The 24,604-nt window shown below is 40.6% G+C and overlaps 1 protein-coding gene across 3 annotated transcripts in view; it reads right to left on the bottom strand.

Moving 5' to 3' along the window:
- Positions 1 to 24,604, bottom strand: part of ITGA8 (integrin subunit alpha 8) — a 111,520-nt gene that overhangs the window by 52,260 nt on the left and 34,656 nt on the right. For all 3 annotated transcript variants that reach the window (XM_077304449.1, XM_077304450.1, XM_077304448.1), the window contains exons 14-20: positions 18,017 to 18,062; positions 16,222 to 16,329; positions 8,722 to 8,777; positions 8,068 to 8,222; positions 6,372 to 6,509; positions 5,815 to 5,882; positions 4,768 to 4,915 (exon numbers count right to left, since the gene is read on the bottom strand). In XM_077304449.1, coding sequence (XP_077160564.1) covers positions 4,768 to 4,915; positions 5,815 to 5,882; positions 6,372 to 6,509; positions 8,068 to 8,222; positions 8,722 to 8,777; positions 16,222 to 16,329; positions 18,017 to 18,062 — 719 coding nt within the window. The remainder of the gene's footprint in view (positions 1 to 4,767; positions 4,916 to 5,814; positions 5,883 to 6,371; positions 6,510 to 8,067; positions 8,223 to 8,721; positions 8,778 to 16,221; positions 16,330 to 18,016; positions 18,063 to 24,604) is intronic.

The following is a 24,604-nucleotide window of genomic DNA, read 5'->3' as shown; positions in this document are numbered from 1 at the left end:
AAAACAAAAACATTGTCCTTCTCTTTCCCTCTTTTGTCATCATCAGTACAAGAAATGCAGCCCGATAAATGACATGACGTATCCACGAGAGATTGAGATTGGTAGCTGTGTTGGTCCGAAGAAGCAGAAGTTCGTCTTTAGAAGCGTGCATGCACAGAAAGGCTTTTACCTAGAATTAAACTTTATTGGCCTGAACTATACAGGAGAGTTTCAAAAGAAACCAAGACCTGGTCAGAACTATTATGTGTTTAGTGCTAGTCTTTTGGCTGCAAGTGGCTTTTGAATGCTAAGTAAAATGTGATGATGAGTTGTATTATTTCCACAAGAAAAGCTAGTTAAGCTAGGAAGCCATATCCTAAAATAATCTGTAAAATTCCATTTCAGCTGAGATTCCTGCAGTGCCATCCTAAGTAAAGTTACATCCTTCTAAACCCACTGCTTTCAGTGACCTTACAAAGGTATATTCAAGAGGGCAGCCATCTTGGTCTGAAGCAGCAGAGCCAATTTTGAGTCCGGTGGCCTTTCTTAGTCCAACAGTACCTTCAAGACCAACACATTTTTATTCAAGGTATGAGCTTTTATATGAAAGCTCATACCTTGAATAAAACTTTGTTGGTCTTGAAGGTACCGTTGGACTTAGAAAGGTCCATCTCTGCTTAAGCTGGCAAGGCTTTTGACATGGTGTTGGTACATTATCCAATATTCAGAGATACATCACACAGTACAGAAGATACGACCGGAGCTTCTTCCTTTAGCGACCCTCCAAAGAGAAGATGCATGTCACTGGATAACCTGTAAGCCTGTCTTTTTTGTATTATATTTAATTTATTATTATCGATTTGTCTTCTGTAGGCGGTCAGGATACCATTGTCCCTAAAGATGCCCATCTGTTATAGACCTCCTGGTGAGGAAGTTTGGAGGACCTACTCAGTTTACAGAGTTACCTGCCAGAGCCACGGGGCACTGCACCCCGTGGTCCCTAAGAACACAGTCTAAAAACCAGTGTGCTAAAATAACAGACTCTCTGCTTTCATCAAGAAATCCAGCTTTAAACTCACAACCCAAAGGATGACCGGAATGCAAAAATTAGCATTTGTATTAGGACTTTGCACAGGGGAGGGGGAGACACATGTTCTGCTGGCAGCTCCTTTGATCACATACGTAACTCCATTGACACCTGTGCAAATTTCACTATATCAGCGGTTTATTAGACCAGAGGAGCCATTCTTTTTTTCCTTTTATTTTAACACATGGCTCATGTTACAGATCTGAACAGTAGCAAAGCCTGACCAATTAGCACTTGCACAACTTGGATCCCGTTTCAAGCAGAAACGGCTGGAATGCGGACGGAAACGGACAGCCTACTCGGGTTCTTGAATTAATAAAGCTGCAGGCTTTAAAACTGGCTGCTTTCGTGACATTGATTAACTGGCCACAATCTGATGAGTCAGTCCCCCAAGGGCCTGGGTATTACCAAACTGCCTGACGGCTGCTGACATCCTAACACCCAGGCCCCGAGCACCAAGTGACGTGGAAGTCAAAGATATCGGAATCAGCGACCCAGCTTCTGATTAGATGCATTTAGAATATGGGAGCCAGCATTTCTGTTTCCCTGGTTGGAGAAAGTTATAATTCAACCGTTTCTCTTCTGGTTACTAGCTATACATCTACTTCCACAATAAGCCACCAAATTATAAAACTTTGCTAAACAAAAACTGTGCAGGGTTGTGTGTTGCTGTTACTGCAAATGCACTACACAGACATTCCATCCAGTCACAGGAACTGAAATATTTTCGTTGTCTCTCCCCAGTCCAAGGAAATGATGACCAACAGAATGATTTCACTACTTTTTTTCCATTGTCTCATCTCAACTTTCAATGGGCTGCCGTTGCTAGAGGGCTTGAGAATTAGAGCTGGGGCTTTTTTTATACCCCTCTTTTCACTAACAGAGGGAGTCTCAAAGCAGGTTACAGTCACCTTTCCTTACTATCCCCACAACAGACACCCTGTGAGGTAGGTGGGGCTGAGAGAGCTCTGACAGAACTGCCATATGAGAAGAGCTCTAACAGAGCTGTGACCAACCTAAGGTCACCCACGTGGCCGCATGTGGAGAAATGGGGAATCAAACCCTGCTCTCTAGATTAGATGCTGAAGCTTTTAACCACTGCACTACATCATGGCTCTCATTGCAACTCAGTACTTTCTACCATGCGCTGCAATTTATACGACTGCAGTGCAAGCCTGAAGCACACCTTAAACTTCGTGTACTTTGATGCATGTAGTGTTTGTAGGTACTCTTACCTGGGTGTATCATATTCTCAGGCTAATTATCTTATACAAATAAACTGAAAACAGCAAAAAACAAAACCAAAAGCGTGTGGGTTAACAGGGGTATGATGCTGATGCTACAGACCTTTAAATGTTGGACACTGACTATCATGGAGTCCAGGTGGCACCTCTGGCTTTTTAGTTCAAGAACAAAGGGTTTGAATTCAAGCAGCAACATAGGATATGCTTCCCAAATTACCTTTTCACCTGGAATAAGAATTGCCTTGGAGATACAAATTCCTGGGGACAAGTTGATTTTTAAAAATCTTATATCATATGTATGGCGTCTGTTGTCCATCCACTCTAATTTGCCAGTTTATGCCAGCAAGTCTGGGTATGATTCATTTTGGACTCTCCTGGACTGCTTTTAACCATCATTCATGCTGGATGGCCCATGCATGACAATCATACTAAAACTCACCATTCTTTTTCTATTTATCAGATGACTACTGATGAAGGTTAAAGCAGATTGTGCCAAAGCAGGATCGCTGCAGGATGTCAAGAACATGGAAGTAATGACTACTGAAGAATTGCTCAATGCTAAGGAGGAGGAGAAGGAGGAAGAGAAGGAGGAGGAAAGCAGAATTGTTCAAGATGTCCAATTAATTGGTTGAGTCATCAAGCCAAAGGCAGACTGCAACCAAGAAATCAGAAGGAACCTAAAGGTGGATGCCTGGAACATACTCCAACTACCTGTTATCTAATAAAGCTTTATGGTTCAGTCATTCAAATCAGAAAAAAAAAATCAAAACATCCAACTATAGTTACGAGGAAGGGGGTCAGGATATTGTTTAAAAGCTTTGTTTAATTTCAGATACAGCTTCTAAGAATAGCACCAGTTCCTTTCTAGTCGGATGAGGGTTTTTTTTTTTCATCAGGTTTTATACTGGCGAAACAGTCTTGAAGAGGGGAGCAGGAGGCTATTTTCAACATAACAAAAATATTTGCTTCTACAAAGGAAATTAACTTGGCACACCTTGGTTTCTTTTTTGGGTGTCATGCGTTGAACCAGCCAAGATAAAGTTCATGCAGTATCAACTAGCAAGTTTTGTAGTTAGATGAGTTGAGATATTCCTCTTGCCCAGCAGTGAACACATGAACTGTCTGTGTATTTAGGGGATAGAATTTCATCTTGGCTCCTTCAAAAAACACCCCGCTCCTCATCCTTCCAAAACCTTTCAAATAAAACCGTCTAATTCCATTACAACTCAAGCTCCCATAGCTTGCTGGATAACATTTGTATGAACTTTTATGTCCTGTGCCTCAGAAATTTGTTTTTGTCCTTATAGAACACCTTTTTTTTCATTGTGTAATATATCATAGAGCCTCTGGTGGCGCAGAGTGGTAAGGCAGCAGTCATGCAGTGTGAAAGCTCTGCCCATGAGGCTGGGAGTTCGATCCCAGCAGCTGGCTCAGGGTTGACTCAGCCTTCCATCCTTCTGAGGTTGGTAAAATGAGTACCCAGCTTGCTGGGGGGTAAACGGTAATGACTGGGGAAGGGAATGGCAAACCACCCCGTATTGAGTCTGCCATGAAAACACTGGAGGGCGTCACCCCAAGGGTCAAACATGACTTGGTGCTTGCACAGGGGATACCTTTACCTTTACCTAATATATCATGTTTAACACTTACGCTTTGATCCTGATTTCTACAATCCTAGTCCTACAACATTACTTACAATCCTAATCCTACAACATCTTTCTAATGATCTCACTGGTTTTAAATTCTGTAATCTGCCCTGAGTCATGGTGAGAAACATCAAATAACACACATGAAGAAATCTTTTGAGGAAACAGAAGTATCGTTTGGGTAAACAATTTATTTGGAGATTCACATCATCTCTACATTAATTCACTTAGAAGAAATGCTGGTAAAATCTCCTATAAAGCCTAGTATGGTCGCAGGGGCATCTCTCCTTCCCCTCATCCAGATGAGGTCACAGTGCCTCTGACAGGGAAAAAAGCCCAAGATGATAATCCAATAAACGTTTGGTACAGGCAGCAGCATGTGCAGTGGGTTGCAGGGAGTACCCCAGCCCTCACTCCTGAAGCCATTGAATGGGCAGGGAAAGCCAGCATATCTCAAATTGATGCTGGGATCACTCAGTGGCTGCACATCTTCCTGGTAAAGGCCGCAGTCATTACCGTTTACCCCCCAGCAAGCTGGGTACTCATTTTACCGACCTCGGAAGGATGGAAGGCTGAGTCAACCTTGAGCCGGCTGCTGGGATTGAACTCCCAGCCTCATGGACAGACAGCATTTCTGCCGCTAACCATTCTGCACCACAAGAGGCTCTACATCTTCATGGTGCTGCAGGCCAAATTCTAGTAGCTCTATCACTGCCTACTGACACCTGCTGGGTTCTGCTTCTCCTTCAGTTAAGAGGGACAAGGATATTCCCTGCTCTCCCCCATGAGGGGGTGCCAGTGTGTTTATTACCTTGATGTTACGTTCAACACCAGTGTAATCTGCCTCTGGAGGTATCTTTATGTGCAGTTCAGCTTCATAGGCTCCTTCACCATCGTTTCTTGAATTTATCCAAAGCATGACACAGTTTTCTTCTCCAATGATGACCCGATCTCTATCTCTGTCAAAAGAATACGTGTTTTGCAAAAATATAAGATAAAATAAATGTCAGCTGCTTTATTTCTGCAGAAACTGTGATACAGAATACTCATCATATTCCACAAATATGAGGAATAATTTCTGTGTCATAAGCCTATGCATTTACCCACTTTTGCAGGCCCTGCAAATGTTTCAGTAACAAGATCAGGTAATGAAATGGAAGAGAGATTTCACTAATGAGACCATGTTTTCCTCCTTAGCCTTTGTGGAGCACGTGCAGGGGTAGAAGTTAGACAAATGCGACCTGATGTTCCTCAGAGCTTAAATAGGGTTGTGTGTGTTGGGAAGGGAAGGGGAGGGAAGAGCCATTGCTTCCTTGCTACATATCTGCATCCTCAGAAGACAAGGCAAAAGGAATACTTTGGAATTATGATTTCTGACATGATATGTGAATTGTTCCAGAAAGTGGCCTAAGGATATATTTTTCTGCCCCTTACCAACTCACCTGGCCCACCCCCATCTCTGCCAAACCAACGAACTATCATGGATGTCAAAAGAAAATCGGCATGGATGTCAAAAGAAAACCTTGAGGAAAACAAATGTACACATTTTTTTCAAGCATAAGAACATTATCAAGACCCCTTCTTTGCTGAAATAAGCAAAGTAGGCTGAGTGGAGATACGCAGAATTGATTTAAACAACTCTCCCCCCTCTCCACCAGAAATGTGATAAGCCTTTGAAGCTATATATTCTTCAAGGTCACAGAAGGTAGAACACAAACTTAGAAGCTCATCTCAGCATGTGATAGTTAAGACCTCCTTCCTATCACAGGGGCGGTCCTCCCCCTCCCCCCCAAGCAGTTTTTAATGAACACCTTTATTTCATTAACTGCAATACACAAGTTTATTTGTTCAAACTTACGGCACAGCGGAAAGTTTCAAGTCAGGAATGCATAAGTTGTCCTCTCCACAATCCACAAGAATGTAAGCCTGCATTGTCCAAAACATGCATCACTCATGTTAGTGCTCTGTTTGAAAGGAATTCCAGTCATTTCCTTTCCTTTCTTTTCTGTTTGTTTGTTGACTGGCATTAAACATACCCCCCCCCCCCGCCCCAAAGGACTGCGTCCTTCCAAATCCCTATGCCCGTACAAAGAACAGTGCCATCTAAATTCTGCACATTAAAAAGCATGAGCACATCTTTCCTTCATTCCGAGGGGAAACGTGTTTTACATGCTGTTACAGTTAGCTGGACCCAGAGAATGAGAATGCTTCCAAAAGGAACACTGGAAGAGATCCAAAACATTTAGATAGATCGGGTTCAATTAACTTCCCATCATGAAGAAATTAAACTCTCGAAGGACAAATTGAAGGAATGCTGAGACACTGAAAAAAGCGCCTTATAAAAGGTGCCACACAGAATGCTAAACATCATTGGTTGTTTGCAATACATAACATATAGATAGGCAAGGCCCATACTTTCTCTCCAACGGTGCTTTCCTGGTAATAGTTCAATATTGGGTTTACAGAGAAACCATTGGGAAAAGTGGATTCATCCAAGCTGTAATTCAAGTTTATGCCAATTGGAGACAATTTATCTCGGTACTCCGTTTCGTCCTGTGGGAAATGAATCACAGGGAAATTCTTCAAAACATCGGGACTACACTTCATTAAGGCATTGGTTTGGGTCACTAATAAAGCAATTCAATCTCCAAAGAGGAGGGAGAACCAGTTACTCACCTCGATTTCACTTTCCAAGAACATATTGCCTCCACAGATCCACACCTGGAAGCAGCTTGCTAAATGGTAAAGGCTCAGAAATATTTCAGTACGGAAGGCTATCATGAGGTCGTATAAAGACCAGTTGCCACAAACTCTTCACTGCTTGGCACACACACAGAAGAAGCACACATGTGGATCTGTGGAGGCAATGGTGTTGATTTGTTCCATAACCAAACGCTCAGCTGTTAACTATAATGTTCCCTCATACAGATCCAAAAAGCACTTCCCAAAACTTTCCACGTCAGCAGATGACCATCATTGCACCTCAGCTAGATGTGGCAAGACAACACCAAATACAAATGAATAACTAATAATACCAGCATGCATCCAATTATGCAGTTTACTTTCTGTTTATGAAAGAGAAGGTGGCAATTTCTGCGGATTCCAGTCTCCCACAGCAGACTCTCACTTTGCCCCCCATACTGTTCTTGGGGTCCACTGGCAGTCCAGAACAAAACAGCTGGGGAGCCCAATGCTCAGCATGAAGAAGGCACAGCAAAGTCCTGCTTCTGGTTCTTGTGTCCAAAGGTGCCTAGGAGAATGCCATGAATCTCCCAACATCTCAGCCAACATTTAATATGACAAGATGTTTTGGATACAAGTATTAGGACCATAAGAGCCTCTTGTGGCGCAGGGTGGTAAGGCAGTAGAAATGCTGTCTGAAGCTGTCTGCCCATGAGGCTGGGAGTTCAATCCCAGCAGCCGGCTCAAGGTTGACTCAGCCTTCCATCCTTCCGAGGTCGGCTTGCTGCTGGGGGGTAAACGGTCATGACTGGGGAAGGCACTGGCAAACCACCCCGTATTGAGTCTGCCATGAAAACGCTAGAGGGCGTCACCCCAAGGGTCAGACATGACTCAGTGCTTGCACAGGGGATACCATTACCTTTACCTTTATTAGGACCATATTTACACTGGGTGGATCATATCTAGCAAACCTCCTCCTGTCCACTACACCTGACTATGCTCTCATAAATCATGACTCTCCCCTACCAGAGACACCCTGTCAGGGAAGTGAGGCAGAGAGAGCTCTGATATTACTGCTCGGTCAGAACAGCGTTATCAAGGCTGTGACTAGCCCAAGATCACCCTGCTGGATGCATGTGGAGGAGTGGGGAGTCAAACCAAGCTCACCAAATTAGAAGCTGCCGCTCTTATTTACATTTATTTATACCGCCTGGTAGTTACATAGTACAATCATTTACAGTGAATTCCAAAGATGCATAAGTTTTATCTATGCAACAGTCATTTCTAAAGTATACACCATTTTTAAAGTGCAAAAATCGATTATTTTTTAAATTTTTCATTTACTGCCTTGGTCATTGCATAATTGAAATGCATTCTGAAAACCATCATCCCGAATTATGTTCTTCATTCAAAGGCCAATAAAACTTACTCTGAGATACACCACAAAGTCCTTGCAAGTGAGCCGCTTCTGCCAGTCGATCATAAATGAAAAGAGAAGCTGTGACTGAGGGTAGTCAAAGAAGAGGGTCCGCTTTACAGCTCCTTTTGGCTTTAAGGAATCCAACTCCAGTTCTGCTTTCAAAGCTACAAAACAGAAGCAAAATGTAACACTGAACAGATCAAACTGGGGAAGGGGATATATGTAAATCTAAACTAACTTCTATGCCTATTATTTTATTTATTAATTCATTTATTTACTTATTTATTTTTAAATTTATACTCCGCCTTTGTTGCCTTAAGGTGGCTTACAAGATAACCATAAAACAATAGGACCCATAAAATCCCATTAAAACCACGATAACATTAATCACGGCATCCCACAATTCTAAAATGGCGATAAAAACAGTAATCTCCCCAACCCAACTCTGCTGAACCCAATCTAGGACCATCTTAATTATAACTCTGGGATGCTCAAATTGGCTGGGACCCTCCGATCAAAACTCCAGTCAACCAAAAAGCGAATTTTAAAAATCAAAAAGCAGAAGGCAGAGGCAGGATATGCCTTCTTGAAAGCGAACAAGCCTTGAAGATGTTGCATTCCAACAAAATTCAGTGAGAATTAAAGTCATGGAATAAGTCTTACCTAATTTATCTGAAATGCCTTGACCTTCAAAAGCCATACAGACAGTTATGGTAAAGCTACAGAGGGAGGAAAAACAGAGAAAAAACAATTCATATAATAAAACTATGTAGATGGATTCTTAAAATTCTAGTGCTTGCCACGGAGAGCACATTGCTAAGTCCGTGACATATTTACAGTAGGATTGTACAAATGTCCTTTCTGTATCCATGTTACATGGCTTTTGACAGACACTTAGATATACCATATGTGTCACATACATTAATAATGTACACAACTGATTTATAGACACGTGAATAACATTGAAAAACCTTTACACACTGGCATGGATCACATAAAATATTTCTGGTGATGGAAGGGGGATTTTTTACTGATCTCCTTTCCTGCTGCAGACCCCTGTGCTGTTCATGGGGTGGGGTGTGGGGGGGTCCCTTTCCAGGAAAAGCATTATAGGGGCCTTGTGGGATTGCAATAGGTGACAGAGATGAAGAAGTCCCATCCCGCTAGATGTCCATTCCATCAGCAGAGATTTACAATATATCTAATCTATTTTCTGGTCTAGAACCACATTAATAAACTGAACTGAAATATATATCCAGGTTTTCAGGAGAAAAAAATGGTATGAAGGAGAATGAAATTGTGCAAAAACAAAGACTCCTAGCCTTGATTTGCACAACAGCAAAGCTGCACTGAAAGTGTGATGTCCTGATAGCAAGGACAAGAAATTTGAAATAATTTCAAATCTGCAACATGGCTTTATGAAGAAGCAGAAGAAGAGTTGGTTATTATACCCCACTTTTCTCTACCAGAAGGAGTCTCCAATTGGCTTACAATCACCTTCCCTTCCTCTCCCCACAACAGGCACCCTGTGAGGTAGGTGGGGCTGAGTGAGCCCTGATGCTATTGCTTTGTGAGAACAGCACTATCAGGGCTGTGATGAGCCCAGCTGGCTGCATGTGGAGGAAAGGGAATCAAACCCAGCTCACCAGATTAGAAGCCACTACTCCTAACAACTACGCTGCCCTGGTGTCACTCCTCTCCATAGGGAGTCCCAGAAACTCTAGTTCTGGAAAAGATCTAAGGGATTCATAGAATCATAGAATCATAGAATCATAGAGTTGGAAGGGGCCATACAGGCCATCTAGTCCAACCCCCTGCTCAACGCAGGATCAGCCCTAAGCATCCTAAAGCATCCAAGAAAAGTGTGTATCCATCCTTTGCTTGAAGACTGCCAGTGAGGGGGAGTTCGCCACCTCCTTTGGCAGCGTATTCCACTGCTGAACTACTCTTGACTGTGAAATTTTTTTTCCTGATATCTAGCCTATATCGTTGTACATGTAGTTTAAACCCATTACTGCGTGTCCTCTCCTCTACAGCCAACGGAAACAGCATCCTGCCCTCCTCCAAGTGACAACCTTTCAAATACTTAAAGAGGGCTATCATGTCCCCTCTCAACCTCCTTTTCTCCAGGCTGAACATTCCCAAGTCCCTCAACCTATCTTCATAGGGCTTGGTCCCTTGGCCCCAGATCATCTTCGTCGCTCTCCTCTGTACCCTTTCATTTTTATCTACGTCCTTCTTGAAGTGAGGCCTCCAGAACTGCACACAGTACTCCAGGTGTGGTCTGATTCTCTTAACGAGTATGCTCAATGCCTTCATCAAGGTGCCAGGCTCACTGAATCAATGACATTTTAATGGAATCAGTAGCTAGAGAAGAAACCTTCAAGACTTTACCCAAAGTTCTTTCAATATTCAAAGAAGGGGCTAGGCTGTTGTTTTCTTACTACCACAGCTGGTCCTGGATATTAATCCAGAAGAATTACTCTAGTAACTTCCTCTTCTATCTCATCAACAATGAAGAAACTATGAAAGTGTTGCATGTACGAACTTTGGATAAGAGTCAGAGAAATAATGGTCTCTCCTTCCATGTTTATTAGATATGCTTATTGATATTAACATTCTTCCTTCCTTGAAAGAACCTGGTTTTCATTCTATAAAGTTAGCATAAATATTCACAACATTAATATAGCTATATCTTATGGCCAGTCAGAAGTGAACAGAACTTAAATATTTTATATAGGTAATTTCCTCTGTCAGGCCATTAAGCTTCACTAACCAAGTAACTTTTTAAAAGACAGAAGATCTAAAAAATGATAAATCAAAAAGCACTTGAGCTACAGTCTTTCCTCCTTGGATTATGAAAATATAAATTTTTAATCAGCCTACACTCCAAAGCTTTCACAAATAACCACAGATGGATGGCTAAATTATTAGAACAAAGTCTATTCTGTTAAAGAAGTCTAAAATCCTGGCAAGTAGAATCACAGGAAAGCCATCACTGATGACTTGTTTAAGATGACAGGCACTGCTGAAAGCTGAAAGATGTAAACTAAACATCCCTAAAACAGCAGTGAAAAAGCTCAAAAATGAAAAAACTGGGGGGGGGGGAATCTTCCCAGGTACTTATTATAATTGTTAGAATATTTATAATTCATGTAAAGAGCTCCAGTTTACCAGATAGATTCAGATTCAAAGTACCTTTATTGGCATAAGTTTACCAGATACTTTCATCACCCTTATTCTTATTATTTTACAAAACTGCCAAATGTATACTAGACAGCTCCTTGGGAAATATCCAGAATCCTTGCATTAGTCATTCCTTTTCAATTCATGTTACTAAACAGATATCTACAAACACTGCAAGTTCAAAACCAGCAACATCACCTCTGGAATAACCTCTAATCTTATTAAAACTGAGTATCATTTTCCTTCAACAATCCTAATGAAAATGTGCCACATCTGGGATTCATATATCGTGCATGACCTTATTCAACATCTTCCTTCAGGGCAAACAATTTGCCACATATCATTAAGCAGGGTTTTCCCGTAGACTCCAGAGGTTGTTATGAAGGTTTACTTCAGGCCCTCCGAGAAATCACAAATTCAGCCCTGTTTCCATTTCCTTTGAAATTGCCAAGAGATGAATAATTGAACAGATCTTCATTTATGAAGCGGTATGTTGTAGGAAATAGGGGAAGAAATATGTACACGATATGCATATAATGCAGTGACATTCTTTCAACTCTGCTAGGGCATAAGGAAGTCGCAGGAACTGTCTTCAGACGGGTAACGCTTATGACAACAGTACAGCATATCCGGAGGTAATTTATAACAGATGCCCATTTTGCAAGTGCCGTTCCCTCAAATGAAAAGACCCCTAGAATTAGCAACTCTTTCATTGCTTTCTCTCTCAGCGCCTCCAGTCCGTCCATCTCAATAGGTTCCCACACTCCATACATTCCATACAGAGAATGTCACTGCCCTTAGGTTATCATCACTGTGACTACAGGGAGTACAGCGTGGCATTTCTCTTGACTACAGGGACATGCCTAGATAAGGCTGAGGAGATTCCAGGGTCCAGAGAGCTGCCTTAGTCAAAGCCACTACCTTAGGTACCTCTTATTTATTTAATTAATTGATTGATTTATAGCCTGCCACTTCCCTACAAAGTGGCTTGTGGTAGGTAACAGTCATAAAACCCCATAATAAGAGATAAGACTAACTCTACCTACTAAATATATGAGCTGTGAATAGAACTTCCATGTTCAAAGGCAGCAGCTTTGCAAGTAGCAGATGCCGGGAAAGCCCTGGCTTCCTGATGCATCCGGTAGGCCAGGGGTCCCCAACGTGGTCCTTCACCCCTTCTATCTTTTTTTATCCATTCCTCTTCCATAGGAAGGGCAGAGAAGCTGATACAAACAGGCTTTCCTTTAAGATCCTGGCACAGAAGTCACAGCAACTACTGTGGAATGAACTATGGAGACTTTATGACCATGGAGACAAATTCCTATTTTGAATATATAGAGCTATTCATAAATGTCACTTTACATAGGATTAATCAGTAAGTCACTTAAGAACAATTAAAGGAAGGAAATAGCAGCAGATATGAAACAATGAGGAAGAGGGACCACCATCCTACATCTGTGTTGTCTTATCTGCAATAATTTATGTGTAATGTTTACATAAATGTTTGGGCCAAAGACCTATGCTTCATGTGACTGCTAAAAAAATATGTGCTTTTAAATTAGGAATTGCTATTGAAGTGATTGGAAATGTTAGCTTAAAACAGCTCAGTAATCTTTAACCAAACGAATTTTCACACATATCTTCAGGGAGATGTTTGTAAGTCAATGCATTTTCTGTTTCCCCATTCTTGTGCTTACTACATTTTGCTGCTTCACAGTTTGCTAAATCAATTACATATGTTATAATTTATGCAAACAATATTTCACAGTGTGAAAATATTTACAGATGCTGGAAGCTTTGGAACATCAGTAAATATTAATTATTAATACATGGCTGTGGTTGGATACTCTAATTCAATTAATGCTTACAGTTTACCCCAAGAGATACATTACAAGTTTCCACTTGAAAACTTATAGAAATCATAGCAAGACCCAGTATTCCTAGATCCATTTCAGGGTCAGTTTTTACAAAATATCCTGGGCTTTTATAGCCAAGCATAAAATGCAAATGATTACATTTATTTGTACTTTTCATGTTTTTTCCCCTTCTTAAAAATACATAATGGTGGAGGACCTATCACTTTTGGGAGTTTCTTTATATTTCAAATGGAAAACAAAAACTAAGAGCCAGCCTAAAAGGAGCTGGCTGGGCTTGAAGGCAGGGGCCAATGGGGGAGCTGGGAGCCAAGATGGTCAGGGTCAGGTGATGGAGGGGGAGGCAGACCAGGATAGACCAGCCTTTGTCAACCTTTTTACTGTTAAGAAACCTCGGGACTCTCGCCTTCCCACCCCCTCCAGGCCCATCGTTTGCTATTTTGGGTGGGTGAATTGACATGACCTAACAGATAGATAGATAGATAGATAGATAGATAGATAGATAGATAGATAGATAGATAGATAGATAGATAGATAGATAGATAGATAGATAGATAGATAGATAGATAGATAGATAGATAGATAGATAGATAGATAGATAGATAGATAGATTGATAGATGATAGATAGATAGATAGATAGATAGATAGATAGATAGATAGATAGATAGATAGATAGATAGATAGATAGATAGATAGAATTAACTCCCACCCATTCAAAAAACCCTTCCAGGGCCATCAAGAAACCCCAGGGTTTCATAAAATCCTGGCTCAGAAACCCTGGGTTAGGGAATAAAAGGAGGAATAAGGAGAGCCAGGGATATGGAGGAGAAGCAACAGCAGAGGACTTAGGGAGTGAGGTGTCTGAGCTAGTTCAAGGAGCCACTCCAGCAGCCCTCATGGAGTCTGAGAGACTCAGTGAGAAGGACTCGGGTGATGAAACCTCTCCCCTCCATCAGCCATTTACAAGAGCATGACCCCAGGGTCCTGGAATGCAGCCAAGGAAGACTCCCTATCCCCTGGTCAAAGGCTGGTCCGTCACAAGCACCTTTCCACCTATCCAGTATTGTGTTTTTAATTTACCTTAAATTTACCCCTTAATATGGTAACACAAGCTTAGATTTAAATAAAGTACTTTAGAACTTGTTTCCAATGTGGTTAAAACACCGTTTTCCTAATGCTACGCAGCATACAGTCAACCAGATCTTTAAACTTCCTAAACTCTTTCTCCTTAAGATGATCTCTTTTCATTCACTTTATTTTGAAATGTCAATCAACAGGCATTTTGCACAAGTTGCGCAGCTGGCTAAGAGATACAGAAATGTATCCCATGGGGCAGAGGAAATATTTGTCTGTCGGAGTTTCCCTAATAATTGTTTGCATATGTATAACACAAGGTTATAACAACTACAGAGAAAAATTACGGCATGGAAAACCAACAGCTGCTCTTCAATCATTTTCGGAAACTGAATTAAATTTTTTTTTATAGCCGAAGCAAAATCTTCAGGGAAGTATATTTTATAATGTAATGGACAGAAATGTGACTTATCTGTCTGCTGTGACACCAATATCACACACACGCTTTTATGTATCTGTGAGAAAATTCACATTCAAACAAATTCTCTTCTGGGCCCAAATTTCCAGGAACAAAGCAGAAATTAGAATGATAACTTCAGTGTGGTGTTTATTATGGATCCATTTCTCGATCCTGGCTGGAGTTCCAGACAGCTTCAATGGCGGTCTAATCCATTTCAGGTCTTTTACTATACAAGGAGGACAGAGAGTACTTTGGGATGTAGGCAATACATATATCTGACTAGTGTTTGTTGATCACTGAAGGCTTCTCAGCACTGGAGTTAGATGCTTCTAAGGGTCCCCCATGCACAGATGTACAACACAGTTCTGTCCATATTGTTCACATCAAAGTCCAGCCCCACTCTCCTTCAAACTTTATCATTAAAAATATGTCTATCTCAGACTCTCATTCGTCTGACCCAAGCCAGCTTATAGTTGGAGACAAAGGATCCATACTGTATAATTAAAAAGGTAAAGGAATCCCCTGTGCAAGCACCGAGTCATGTCTGACCCTTGGGGTGATGCCCTCTAGCAGCAGACTCAGTACAGAGTGGTTTGCCATTCCCTTCCCCAGTCATTACCATTTTATGCTCCCCCCCCCCAGCAAGCTGGGTACTCATTTAACCAACCTCGGAAAGATAGAAGGCTGAGTCAACCTTGAGCTGGCTGCTGGGATCAAACTCCCAGCCTAATGGTCAGAACTTCAGACAGCATGTCATCTGCCTTACCACCGTGTGCCACAAGAGGCTCATACTGTATAATTAAGCTATATATAAAATATTCAATCATCTAAAAACAGAACATAAAGATTCCACCTGCAGCATAAAGAAGTGCCATAAAAGAGTCAATGTAAAGCCAATAACATCAAGGTAGGCCACATAGCCTATACAGGCTCTTTATCAAGGCTTTTCAAAGGGGGAGTCCAATCCATACAACCTTATGAATCTTGATAGTAAAAGAACCTATTTTATTTATGGAATGACAATGTAGACTATCAGTGCAATCCTAAACACAGTTACTCCAGTTTAAGCCCACTGGGATTCAGCCGAACAATGGATGGCTTTTCAATAACATAGGAATATATTGAATAGTGATTATTTTGTCCACAGCAGCTGTGGGCATTCAAGAGTATAAGGGCAAGAGGTCAATCCTACAATGAAGCCTGTCTAAAATAAGAGTATTAGGAAGGATCTTAAAATAAAAAGACAAACACCCAATGCAGCATTTTGCCACAGCAATTATTGCTTACAAATAGCATTTCCTCTTTTTTCAGTGGAAGAGGTACTTCTGGACAAACAAAGATATGTCTTTCCAGATGAAGTAAATGAGATAAGCTGCATATGCGGGAACTCCGTGAGGTGGATATCTTCTAAATTTTGTAAATGGAATTTCCTCATCTCCTTGCTCTCTAAGCAAACACCTCAGAAACAAGAGGGAGTGTAACCGTTCTATCTTTTATGAATGCATAGAAGATTTCAGTAGGATCCAACCCTACATGAAATCCTACATGCATTATTCTCACCCACTTACCAAGCCACTAAAGTCATAGAGCCAGGAAGCTGACAGGTTTTATTTTCTGGATTAACAGTCACTGGAGACAGCAAGAGCCGAGCATCCACTGTTAGAACTGGCCTTGTTCTGCAAGGGTAGAAAAACAAGCTTATGAAAGCACAGAAAAGGAGCAGGGTACATTATGCATGGCAGGAAACCTTGCAAAAAGTCTGCCCCAAAAGACATTGTTGTTTTTATTTCCGCATACAGAATCCTTTTTGTTGTGCAAAACCCATTGTAGTATTTTTGATTATGCACAGCAGCCCCTCAGCATAGCATCAACTGCGTTTTTTTAGCATAGTATCTAAAACTAACTTTGCAATGACTTTTCTTGTGTGACAGTACTATGCATAAATGTTAGCATGTTTTTTGGTCTCCTCCCCTGACAGCCCCTTTTCTGCTCAGAGTCCCTCATCCACCAATGGGAGCTTGAGGTGCCTGCTGCTGATTTTCTGCCTTCTCAATGTCAGCAATCAGTCTCCCTGGCAACCTATTGAATTTTATTGCTTTATTGCATAATAATTGCCTGAGGAGTACTTCTGCTGGCATGCATGGTATTTCTGCCACAACAGTCTTCCTCGGATGCTCCTGAGACTACAAAACTAGTTTCTCTGTAGAACTATATCACACAAGTAATTACTTGCAGTGGCAGTCTACTTCTGATCAGTGACCATGACTCGGGGTCGGGGCTGTTCTTTGACAGTTTATCAGGCAGGCAAAGTGAAGGGATTTTCCTGTGCAAGCTTGCATTAGCTCAGCAGCTGTCTGAAATGCCAGTTCTGTCTTGCAGGAGAATGAGGAAGCAGAGCTTCTTCAGGCTATAGGAGGAAGCTCCCGTTTTGGGCTCATCGGTGATTAAAAAATAACTTAACAGGGGAGAGGATGGTATGGTTGGGGCTTTAAGTGTGCATGGGAATCTGTGGCCTGCTATGGTCCATCTTGGTAGTTAGCCATTCAAAGGCCTGTGTATCCCCAAAGAAATTCTTGTTAGGTCTCCATGTCCATGAACTACAATTCATATGAGGCCCTGCCAGAAGCATATGACAGAGTGGCAGTCAGATGACACTGCAGCATAATGGATGAAGTTCCCCCTCCCAGGATTACTGTTGGAACTTTTTAAATGCATAATCGCAGCAAAACAACAACAACAACGCAGTATCAATGCATAAATGGAAATTAAAAACATATTTTAGAAAAGGACATTTTAAAGGCTTGGCAAACTGAATGCAGTGAAAACCCATAGCCCAAAATGTTAAACCCTATAAAACAGCCAGAGAATCCAAGTAATCAATCCTTCAGATGCAAAAATATGAGAAAAATTCATTCTCATTTATCCCCTTCAATGTCCCAATTTCTGTACCAACCCCACCCCTGAAAACCCCAAGCTATGGGTATTGTTCCTCCAGAGCAGGCTTTCTCAATCCTGGGGTTTCTTGGTGGCCCTGGAAGGATTTAATGAATGGGTGGGAATTAATTTTTATATATTTTGTTAAATGTGTTAAACATTTATCAGGTGGAATGTCCATACATGGTCATGTCAACCTTCCCTCCTAAAATGACCAATGATGGACCTAGAAGAGGTGGGAGGGGCCCTGGTGGGCATGTACACAGCTAGGCTTCCCAGCCATATTCTGCATGATCATGACACTTCTGGGATTTCTTAGAGCCTGAAGAATGTTTCAGGGGTTTCTCAACAGTAAAAAGTTGAGAAAGGCTACTCCAGAAGGAGAAAAAGGGAAAGAACCAATAAACCAAACAAATAAATAGTACATACCTGTAAACAACTACTTTTCCAGCTCCAAATGCACCAACAATTAAATCTGCAAAATTTAGAAAGGGATACTCAAAACACATATAAAAGTGTGTAACATTAATCAAGACTGATTTAGAGTGGAAATGAAATTATGTATGCGTATACACACAAATACAGAAGTTCAGAAATGTTCAGGAAAATGTTCATCCTAATTTTTAAATTCAGTTATCTTCAGCTTTTTGTACCCTTCCACATCAGCAAAGGATCACATTCTTTCCTTCAAACATACATTTCTCAATTCTCTCTATGGGTCAGAAGATCTCTTATTTTTTAAAACTGCTTCCATGTATTCCAGAATCTTTTACTTTCCCCATTTCTCATTCATTTTGCAATCATGCAAAACCCTGCCCTCCATACATTATTTATTTATTTATTTATTTATTTATACATACATACATACATACATACATAGATACATACATACATACCTCTGCCCCTCCCAACATAGTCGGCCTGGGGCGGCTTACATAAAGATAAAATAATAAAATACAATTCCCATAAAAACCCCTTCAATTAATCCCCTGTAAAATACTAAAACAATCTAAAATTTCCATCAGATGGTCGTGCCCCATTCCTCCTCTATACACTGGTGTAGTGGACCACCTATCCTAACTGCATCTGTGCTCTGGTACAACCAAACAGATATTCTACTAGGCAGGACCTCCAATTCGTAGATTATTTATTCCCCGAGATAGCTATTCCTCCCCAGCCTTAACAAAAAGCCTGGCAGAAGACCTTTTAGGGGCTATTAGCTATGATGATTAAAGAATCACCATGTTCAGATATAGAATACCCCTGAATGTCAGTTGCTGAGTATGACAGACTGCACTAAAAATTCTAGAAATGCTGTACAAACAACTGAAGGACTGTGAAGGGCTAATTCTTCACAGAAACACAGAACTTTGAGTGACAGGCTGCTCCAAGCAATCTTGATTGGTTAGCATTACCTAAACAAAGATAGAGATGAGAGCTGCATGCTGAAGTCAGATTTCTTGACTGGGTTTAGTCTGAGAATAGTTTAATACAGACAGAGAACTGGGGGAAAATTGGCAAGAAAGTTTGGGAAGTTAGGTGAAGACTTCCTTTTGGGCCAAAGAAAGGGGAAAGATCTTCTAATGAGAGGATAATTTCCCTATTCAGTCAACATAGGGTGTTATTTCTGAAGAGTGTTATTAGAAACTGCCTTTGGAGTCTTTCAGAGTCAGTTAAAATCTCAAAAGGAGTACTGGTGTTTCAAGAGAAGGGGCTTAAATACTGGAAAGAATATACCAGCTTTCGAGAAACTAAAAGAACCAGATAATATTAAAGAAAGTATTGGGGGAAACATTAAATTATGAGTGAAGTTTATAAACACTTGGTATTCTGTGAAAGAAAACAATCAAAATCAACCTTCGAACTGTCTACATCAATTGATATCTGACAACCTCCTTATCCTAAAAATACAGAAACACTTTATTCATTATATTCATCTTCCTCAAACGGCTAGCCGAAATCAAAATGTTTGACAAAGTGTGCAGAGATGTTTTTCAAACAACAAAAAAGTAATAAAACTAAAGGAACTGAATTCTTTCCAAATGAAATCTGAAGAAAAACATCCATGCACTAGAAGATTGAATCATACCATTTGATGAACCAGTCTTGTACTTTTCTTTTTAAAAAAATTAAAAATCACTGTAGCTTTGATTTATGGAAATATTTGTCTATTAATCAATCATAGGATATTGTTGTTTAATGAACATAAAGCATTTACACAGGCCTCCTAAAGGGAACAAGTCACCTGCTCTACATATATAGAGTGAATACTGACTACTGAAGCAAAGGAAACTATGATCGAATGCTTACAAAGTAATAAAATTGACAACACCCCCCCCCCCAGCAAACAAGGTTTACTACCACCTCATCTGCATATAGCACATGTAAAGGATGCTTCCAATATGTTCTGTGACCTTGCTTTGTGGAACAGGGTCAAGACACCTCGGTGGACTATGAAGACATTGTAGGTTGGATGAAGTAATCATCAGTGAAAGGTGCTAATAGGTACAGATTTTCTCTGCATCCTCCTCTCCTCAGCAGTCCCTTCTGAAAAGCAGTTAACAGGGCCATTGCGCCCTTTATCTTAGGTCAGGGGGGGGGCGCTAATGTGAGGATGGTAAAGAGAATTGCCCCTCCTCCCTCTTCCACCAGCAGAGATGTACTTGGAAAAGGAGGAGGAAAGTTCCCTAGCATTACGGCGATTAATCCATATGGATCCTAGGCCCTTGGGAATGAGCTTTTTCCATGTTGTAATGAACTGTGGGTGGGAGAGGTAATTGGGGGAAGTAATTAGTTGCAAACAACCATCCACATTGTGCTATTATCTCTGCTATCTAGCTCAGTCTATTCAAATAAATAGGCTCTATTGGTTAGGCTTGCTTTTGGAGGTCATGCATTGCACCATTTTTCAACTAACATGGACTGGTTTTTATTACAAGAAGTCTTTACAAATACAGGAGTCTCCAGCAGATTAGTTCAGGATTTACTAGAAGTAATGATGCTCTAATAAGGTGACTAAAACAAAAACTTCGTTATGATGCTTCAGATCAGCATGGCTACCCACTAAAAAAAGCCAGCTTACTAAGTGCCCACACAAGCCTTTAGGACTCATCAGCCAGGTAATGACGTTTTCAGCCAAGAATGTCTTTATCACCTAGTTGCAGATGCTTCCTGTCTTCTGAGACTGTAGTGAAGTACAGTATGGTAAGGGTAAGTGAAGAGTCACCTGGTTGCTTGAGCACTTGGGAAGCTGTCCTTGTCTTGCCCTATCAAATTGCAACCACAGACCAGGGAAATGGCTTTTACGTTCCTGTATTTCCTGGATGGTAGGTTTATGCTCCAGCTTATGGGTCTGCGCTGTCATTGTTGCAGCATTTGTACAGGAAAGAGAGCAAAAAAATAAACCTCAGAAAGAAATATGACTGTGGTTGTCAGGCTATAAATAAAAATAAAATAAAAATGAACAAAAGGTACGTTTGGTGGGGCCAGGGAGCAGTTTTCACTCCAATTCACTGTATTCTGTTCCACAACTCAATCCTAGTAATATTGGTAACCCAGGACTACTAGTTCAAGCCAAATGACACTCTGAACAGCGTCTGTTTTTGGCCCACCCTTCTACCAAGTCATTTAGGGCAGGTTGAATTATCCCCTACTGTAACCTCACAGCAACCCTTTGAGAAAGGTTAAGCTGGGAGAGGAAGACTGACCCAAAGTCAAGAGGCAAGCCTCTTTTATCTCAATCCAACACCCTCCCCACACCACTATACTACCCCAGTCATAATACTAGGTCGCCCCACCTCTCCAGAAAATGTAACAAATGGCAGTGCAGCTACCCAAGATGTTTCATATAAATTCAAGGAACATCATAGTCACTGCATCTGCCCCAAATATGGAAATACATAGTGGAAATGCAGAGCTGTTCTGATGTTCGATAAATCAGAACAGTAAGACAGTTGCAAACGACTTGGCCATAAATTGTGTTGGCCCTCATCCGAATAAAATTAATCACTCAATCTAAAAATCTGTATGTGCCGAATTGCTAGCAGTGGGTTTACAGCTCTCCCAAAACTTTAAATCCCACAAAATCCCTGCTGCTAAGAAGCCTAAGTAAGGGGTTTCTTCCTGCTGTAGATCTTGATGCACTTAGCAGATGGAAATACTAATTAGCTAGATATGTGGAAGAATAAGAATAAGCTTGGGGTGTTTTTAGAAAGCGGTTTAACCTACCCCAATTACCACATAAGAATGTAAGAAAGCTAGCCCTAGTGTGTGAGACCCATGTAGTATGTAGTCTAACATCTTGTTTCCTTCAGTGGTCAGCAAGACAACCTAGAAGGTGCATAGAAGATCACCAAGGTTAAAACATAAGTTCATAGAAGATCACCAAGGTTAAAACATAAGCATCCAGAGGGATACTGTCTCTGAAACATGAAGGTACATTCAGATGCAATGGCTTAGTCTTTCACAAAATTATTCAATTTCTTTATAAAAACATCTACGTTTGCGGGTGTTACTGCATCCCATGGCAGTGAGATCCACAAGTTCATGATGCATTGTGCTGTTGTTTTTTTAAAGTATCAGATATCTTCCAAGTGATAACTATCTATATGTATAGATTAAATTTAAGGTACACCCAAGAATACAGGTATAAATTGTGACTTAAAGATGTATTAGGTACATTGAGAGGCAGTATCAGCTCCAGTACCACTAGTGAAATCCATTAACCTGGAAAACATGACTTGAAAACATAGAATTCTCTTACACTTCTACTGGGTGCTCTATATAAACTGGGAAGGATCACACTGTTCAACCAGTAGTCCAAAGGCCAGATCTTGTCACAGTCTACAGTAGGCCTGCTCAGACGAACAGCTGGCTAAAGTTCTTGGGTGGCTGACCACTGAATGAACATGAAAACTATCATGACTCTTACTGGGTCTCAGTAAGAGTTGAGCTGAAGCTCTTGCAATTTCTACTTTATAAGGTTATTGTTATGATCTTGTTAAGTTATTATTGTTATAATGTTATTACTGTTACCTGTTACCATATGTTAATTGTATCTTTTCCTGTTTTCTGTAAACCGCCCTGAGCCCTCGGGGAGGGCAGTATATAAACAAACAAACAAACAAATGTTTTTAGGGGCTTTGTGGATGCTTTCCCATGTCATGGACTCAAATATACTTTAACAATATCTTTTTTATCATTTTAGATTTAAAATGGCACAACAGGTTTGGAAGACTGCAAGATAAATAACCAAATAAATACACAGAAGGAGTGATGGTACAAGTAGATGTCATAGCTTTAAAGAGGACCAGTTCATTTTCCAATTCATATCTGCAATGCTAAATCTATAGGCACATTCTATCTTTGTGAGATAAATGGACAAAGAATGGACTGTACTCCTAGAGTAAGATGGTGGGATCATGCAACAGGAAGCATATAAGGACATCTCATACTAGGTAATGGTCAGACCAAATTGGATGGGGCCTTAGTAGGCTGCCCTGAACCCCGAACTGCTCTTTTTAGGTACATGCTCATACCTAGATGGGAGTGTCAAAAGCCAAAATTAATTGCATTAAATTATATTTCAGAATTCAGTTGGCCATTTTCTTTCAGCTTCCCAGAACCCTAGAACATACAATACCAAAAAATCAATAATATGAAGATTAATCATTGAGCACATTCACTGTATTGAGTTTCTTACTTTAACATTTCATTGAAAATCAGATATAGCCCAGTTAAGTCCTGAATGCAGATTTGGAAGGTTAAATGCCTCTCCAATTGATGTTCAAGAAAATCCTGCACTGAGTGCATGTTGTAATCAGAAGATTTAACCTTGGCCATTGCCCCAGGATAATTTTCAAGGCAGACTTTGATGTTAAATTCTTAACCATAGGAAAACAAATTCCCTACTAAGCATGTGTATTTCTGTTAATTCTGACAAATATATCCACTTAGGTTCTCAAAATTTAATCACAACTTGAAAGATTCAGTTTCAAAATATTTTAAAGCTTCTGTCCTTAAACCACTTATTTTTAAAGTTTGTATTGGCTTAAACAAGCTTATTCAGAATTAACTGCATATCTTTAAGTGGAACATAATGGCAGATTATTTTCTTTTCCAATATAATTATTATTTTAAAAAATGGAAGACTGGGAGGGAATTTTAAGGTAATCTCTGGCACAATTCCCTACACTAAAACATCCACTCCAGTGCTTAACATCATAAAATGAAATATTAAGATTAAAATGGAAGGGTATTTCTATACCGAGTAAATCTGTTAATACAGGCAAGATGAAAAACAGATCCCATCCCATCATGATGAATTATTACAAAGGACAAAACTCAGAAAATTCTTCCATGTAAGTTTACCTGCTAAGGAACAAACCAACAAAACTGAAAAGAGTATATACATAATTTGTTTAATATCAATTTCTGTATGACTATTACTATCATATGTTTATTTAGCAAATTTGTATGGCCCATTATGCATGGAGTGGAAGGTCCACATTCGGGGTGGAATGGCGGTGGCTAAAATCACCAATTGTGCACGCTGCAGGCAGCAACCGAGCACAGAGTCAACGTATGCCGCCAAAAAAGCCGCATTAGTGAGATGTGGAAGAAAGTGGAGCTTCCTGGGACCAGGGTGCAACCAGAAGTGGCTCCGGAGTAGCCTCGTGCATAATTGGATACTCTGGGTTTTGCCGCCGTTGCGTTCCATCCCGTGCGTAAGCGGTTTGCTTCGCTTCTTCCTCCTCTGTGTTCTCCATGCCGCCGTTTCAGCGGCCGTGCATAATAGGCCTTTGACACCTCACCAGGAAAATGCCTAGTAAATATTTATAACCACAAACATTCTAACGATGAGTATATATTTGTGTGTAAGGCATACGCAGCAACATAGTTTTAAAGAATTCACTGATCTGTTGTGGGTTCTATGAAATAGAGACCAGCTCTGCACACATTGGATAATGCACTTTCAATGTGCTTTTGCAACTGGATTTTCCTGTGCAGAACAGGAAA

The sequence above is a fragment of the Paroedura picta genome, chromosome 11 (assembly GCF_049243985.1).
Source record: "Paroedura picta isolate Pp20150507F chromosome 11, Ppicta_v3.0, whole genome shotgun sequence".
Classification (NCBI taxonomy): domain Eukaryota; kingdom Metazoa; phylum Chordata; class Lepidosauria; order Squamata; family Gekkonidae; genus Paroedura; species Paroedura picta.
Note: the sequence above shows the minus strand (reverse complement) of the source record. Positions and strands in the feature narration are given on the sequence as shown.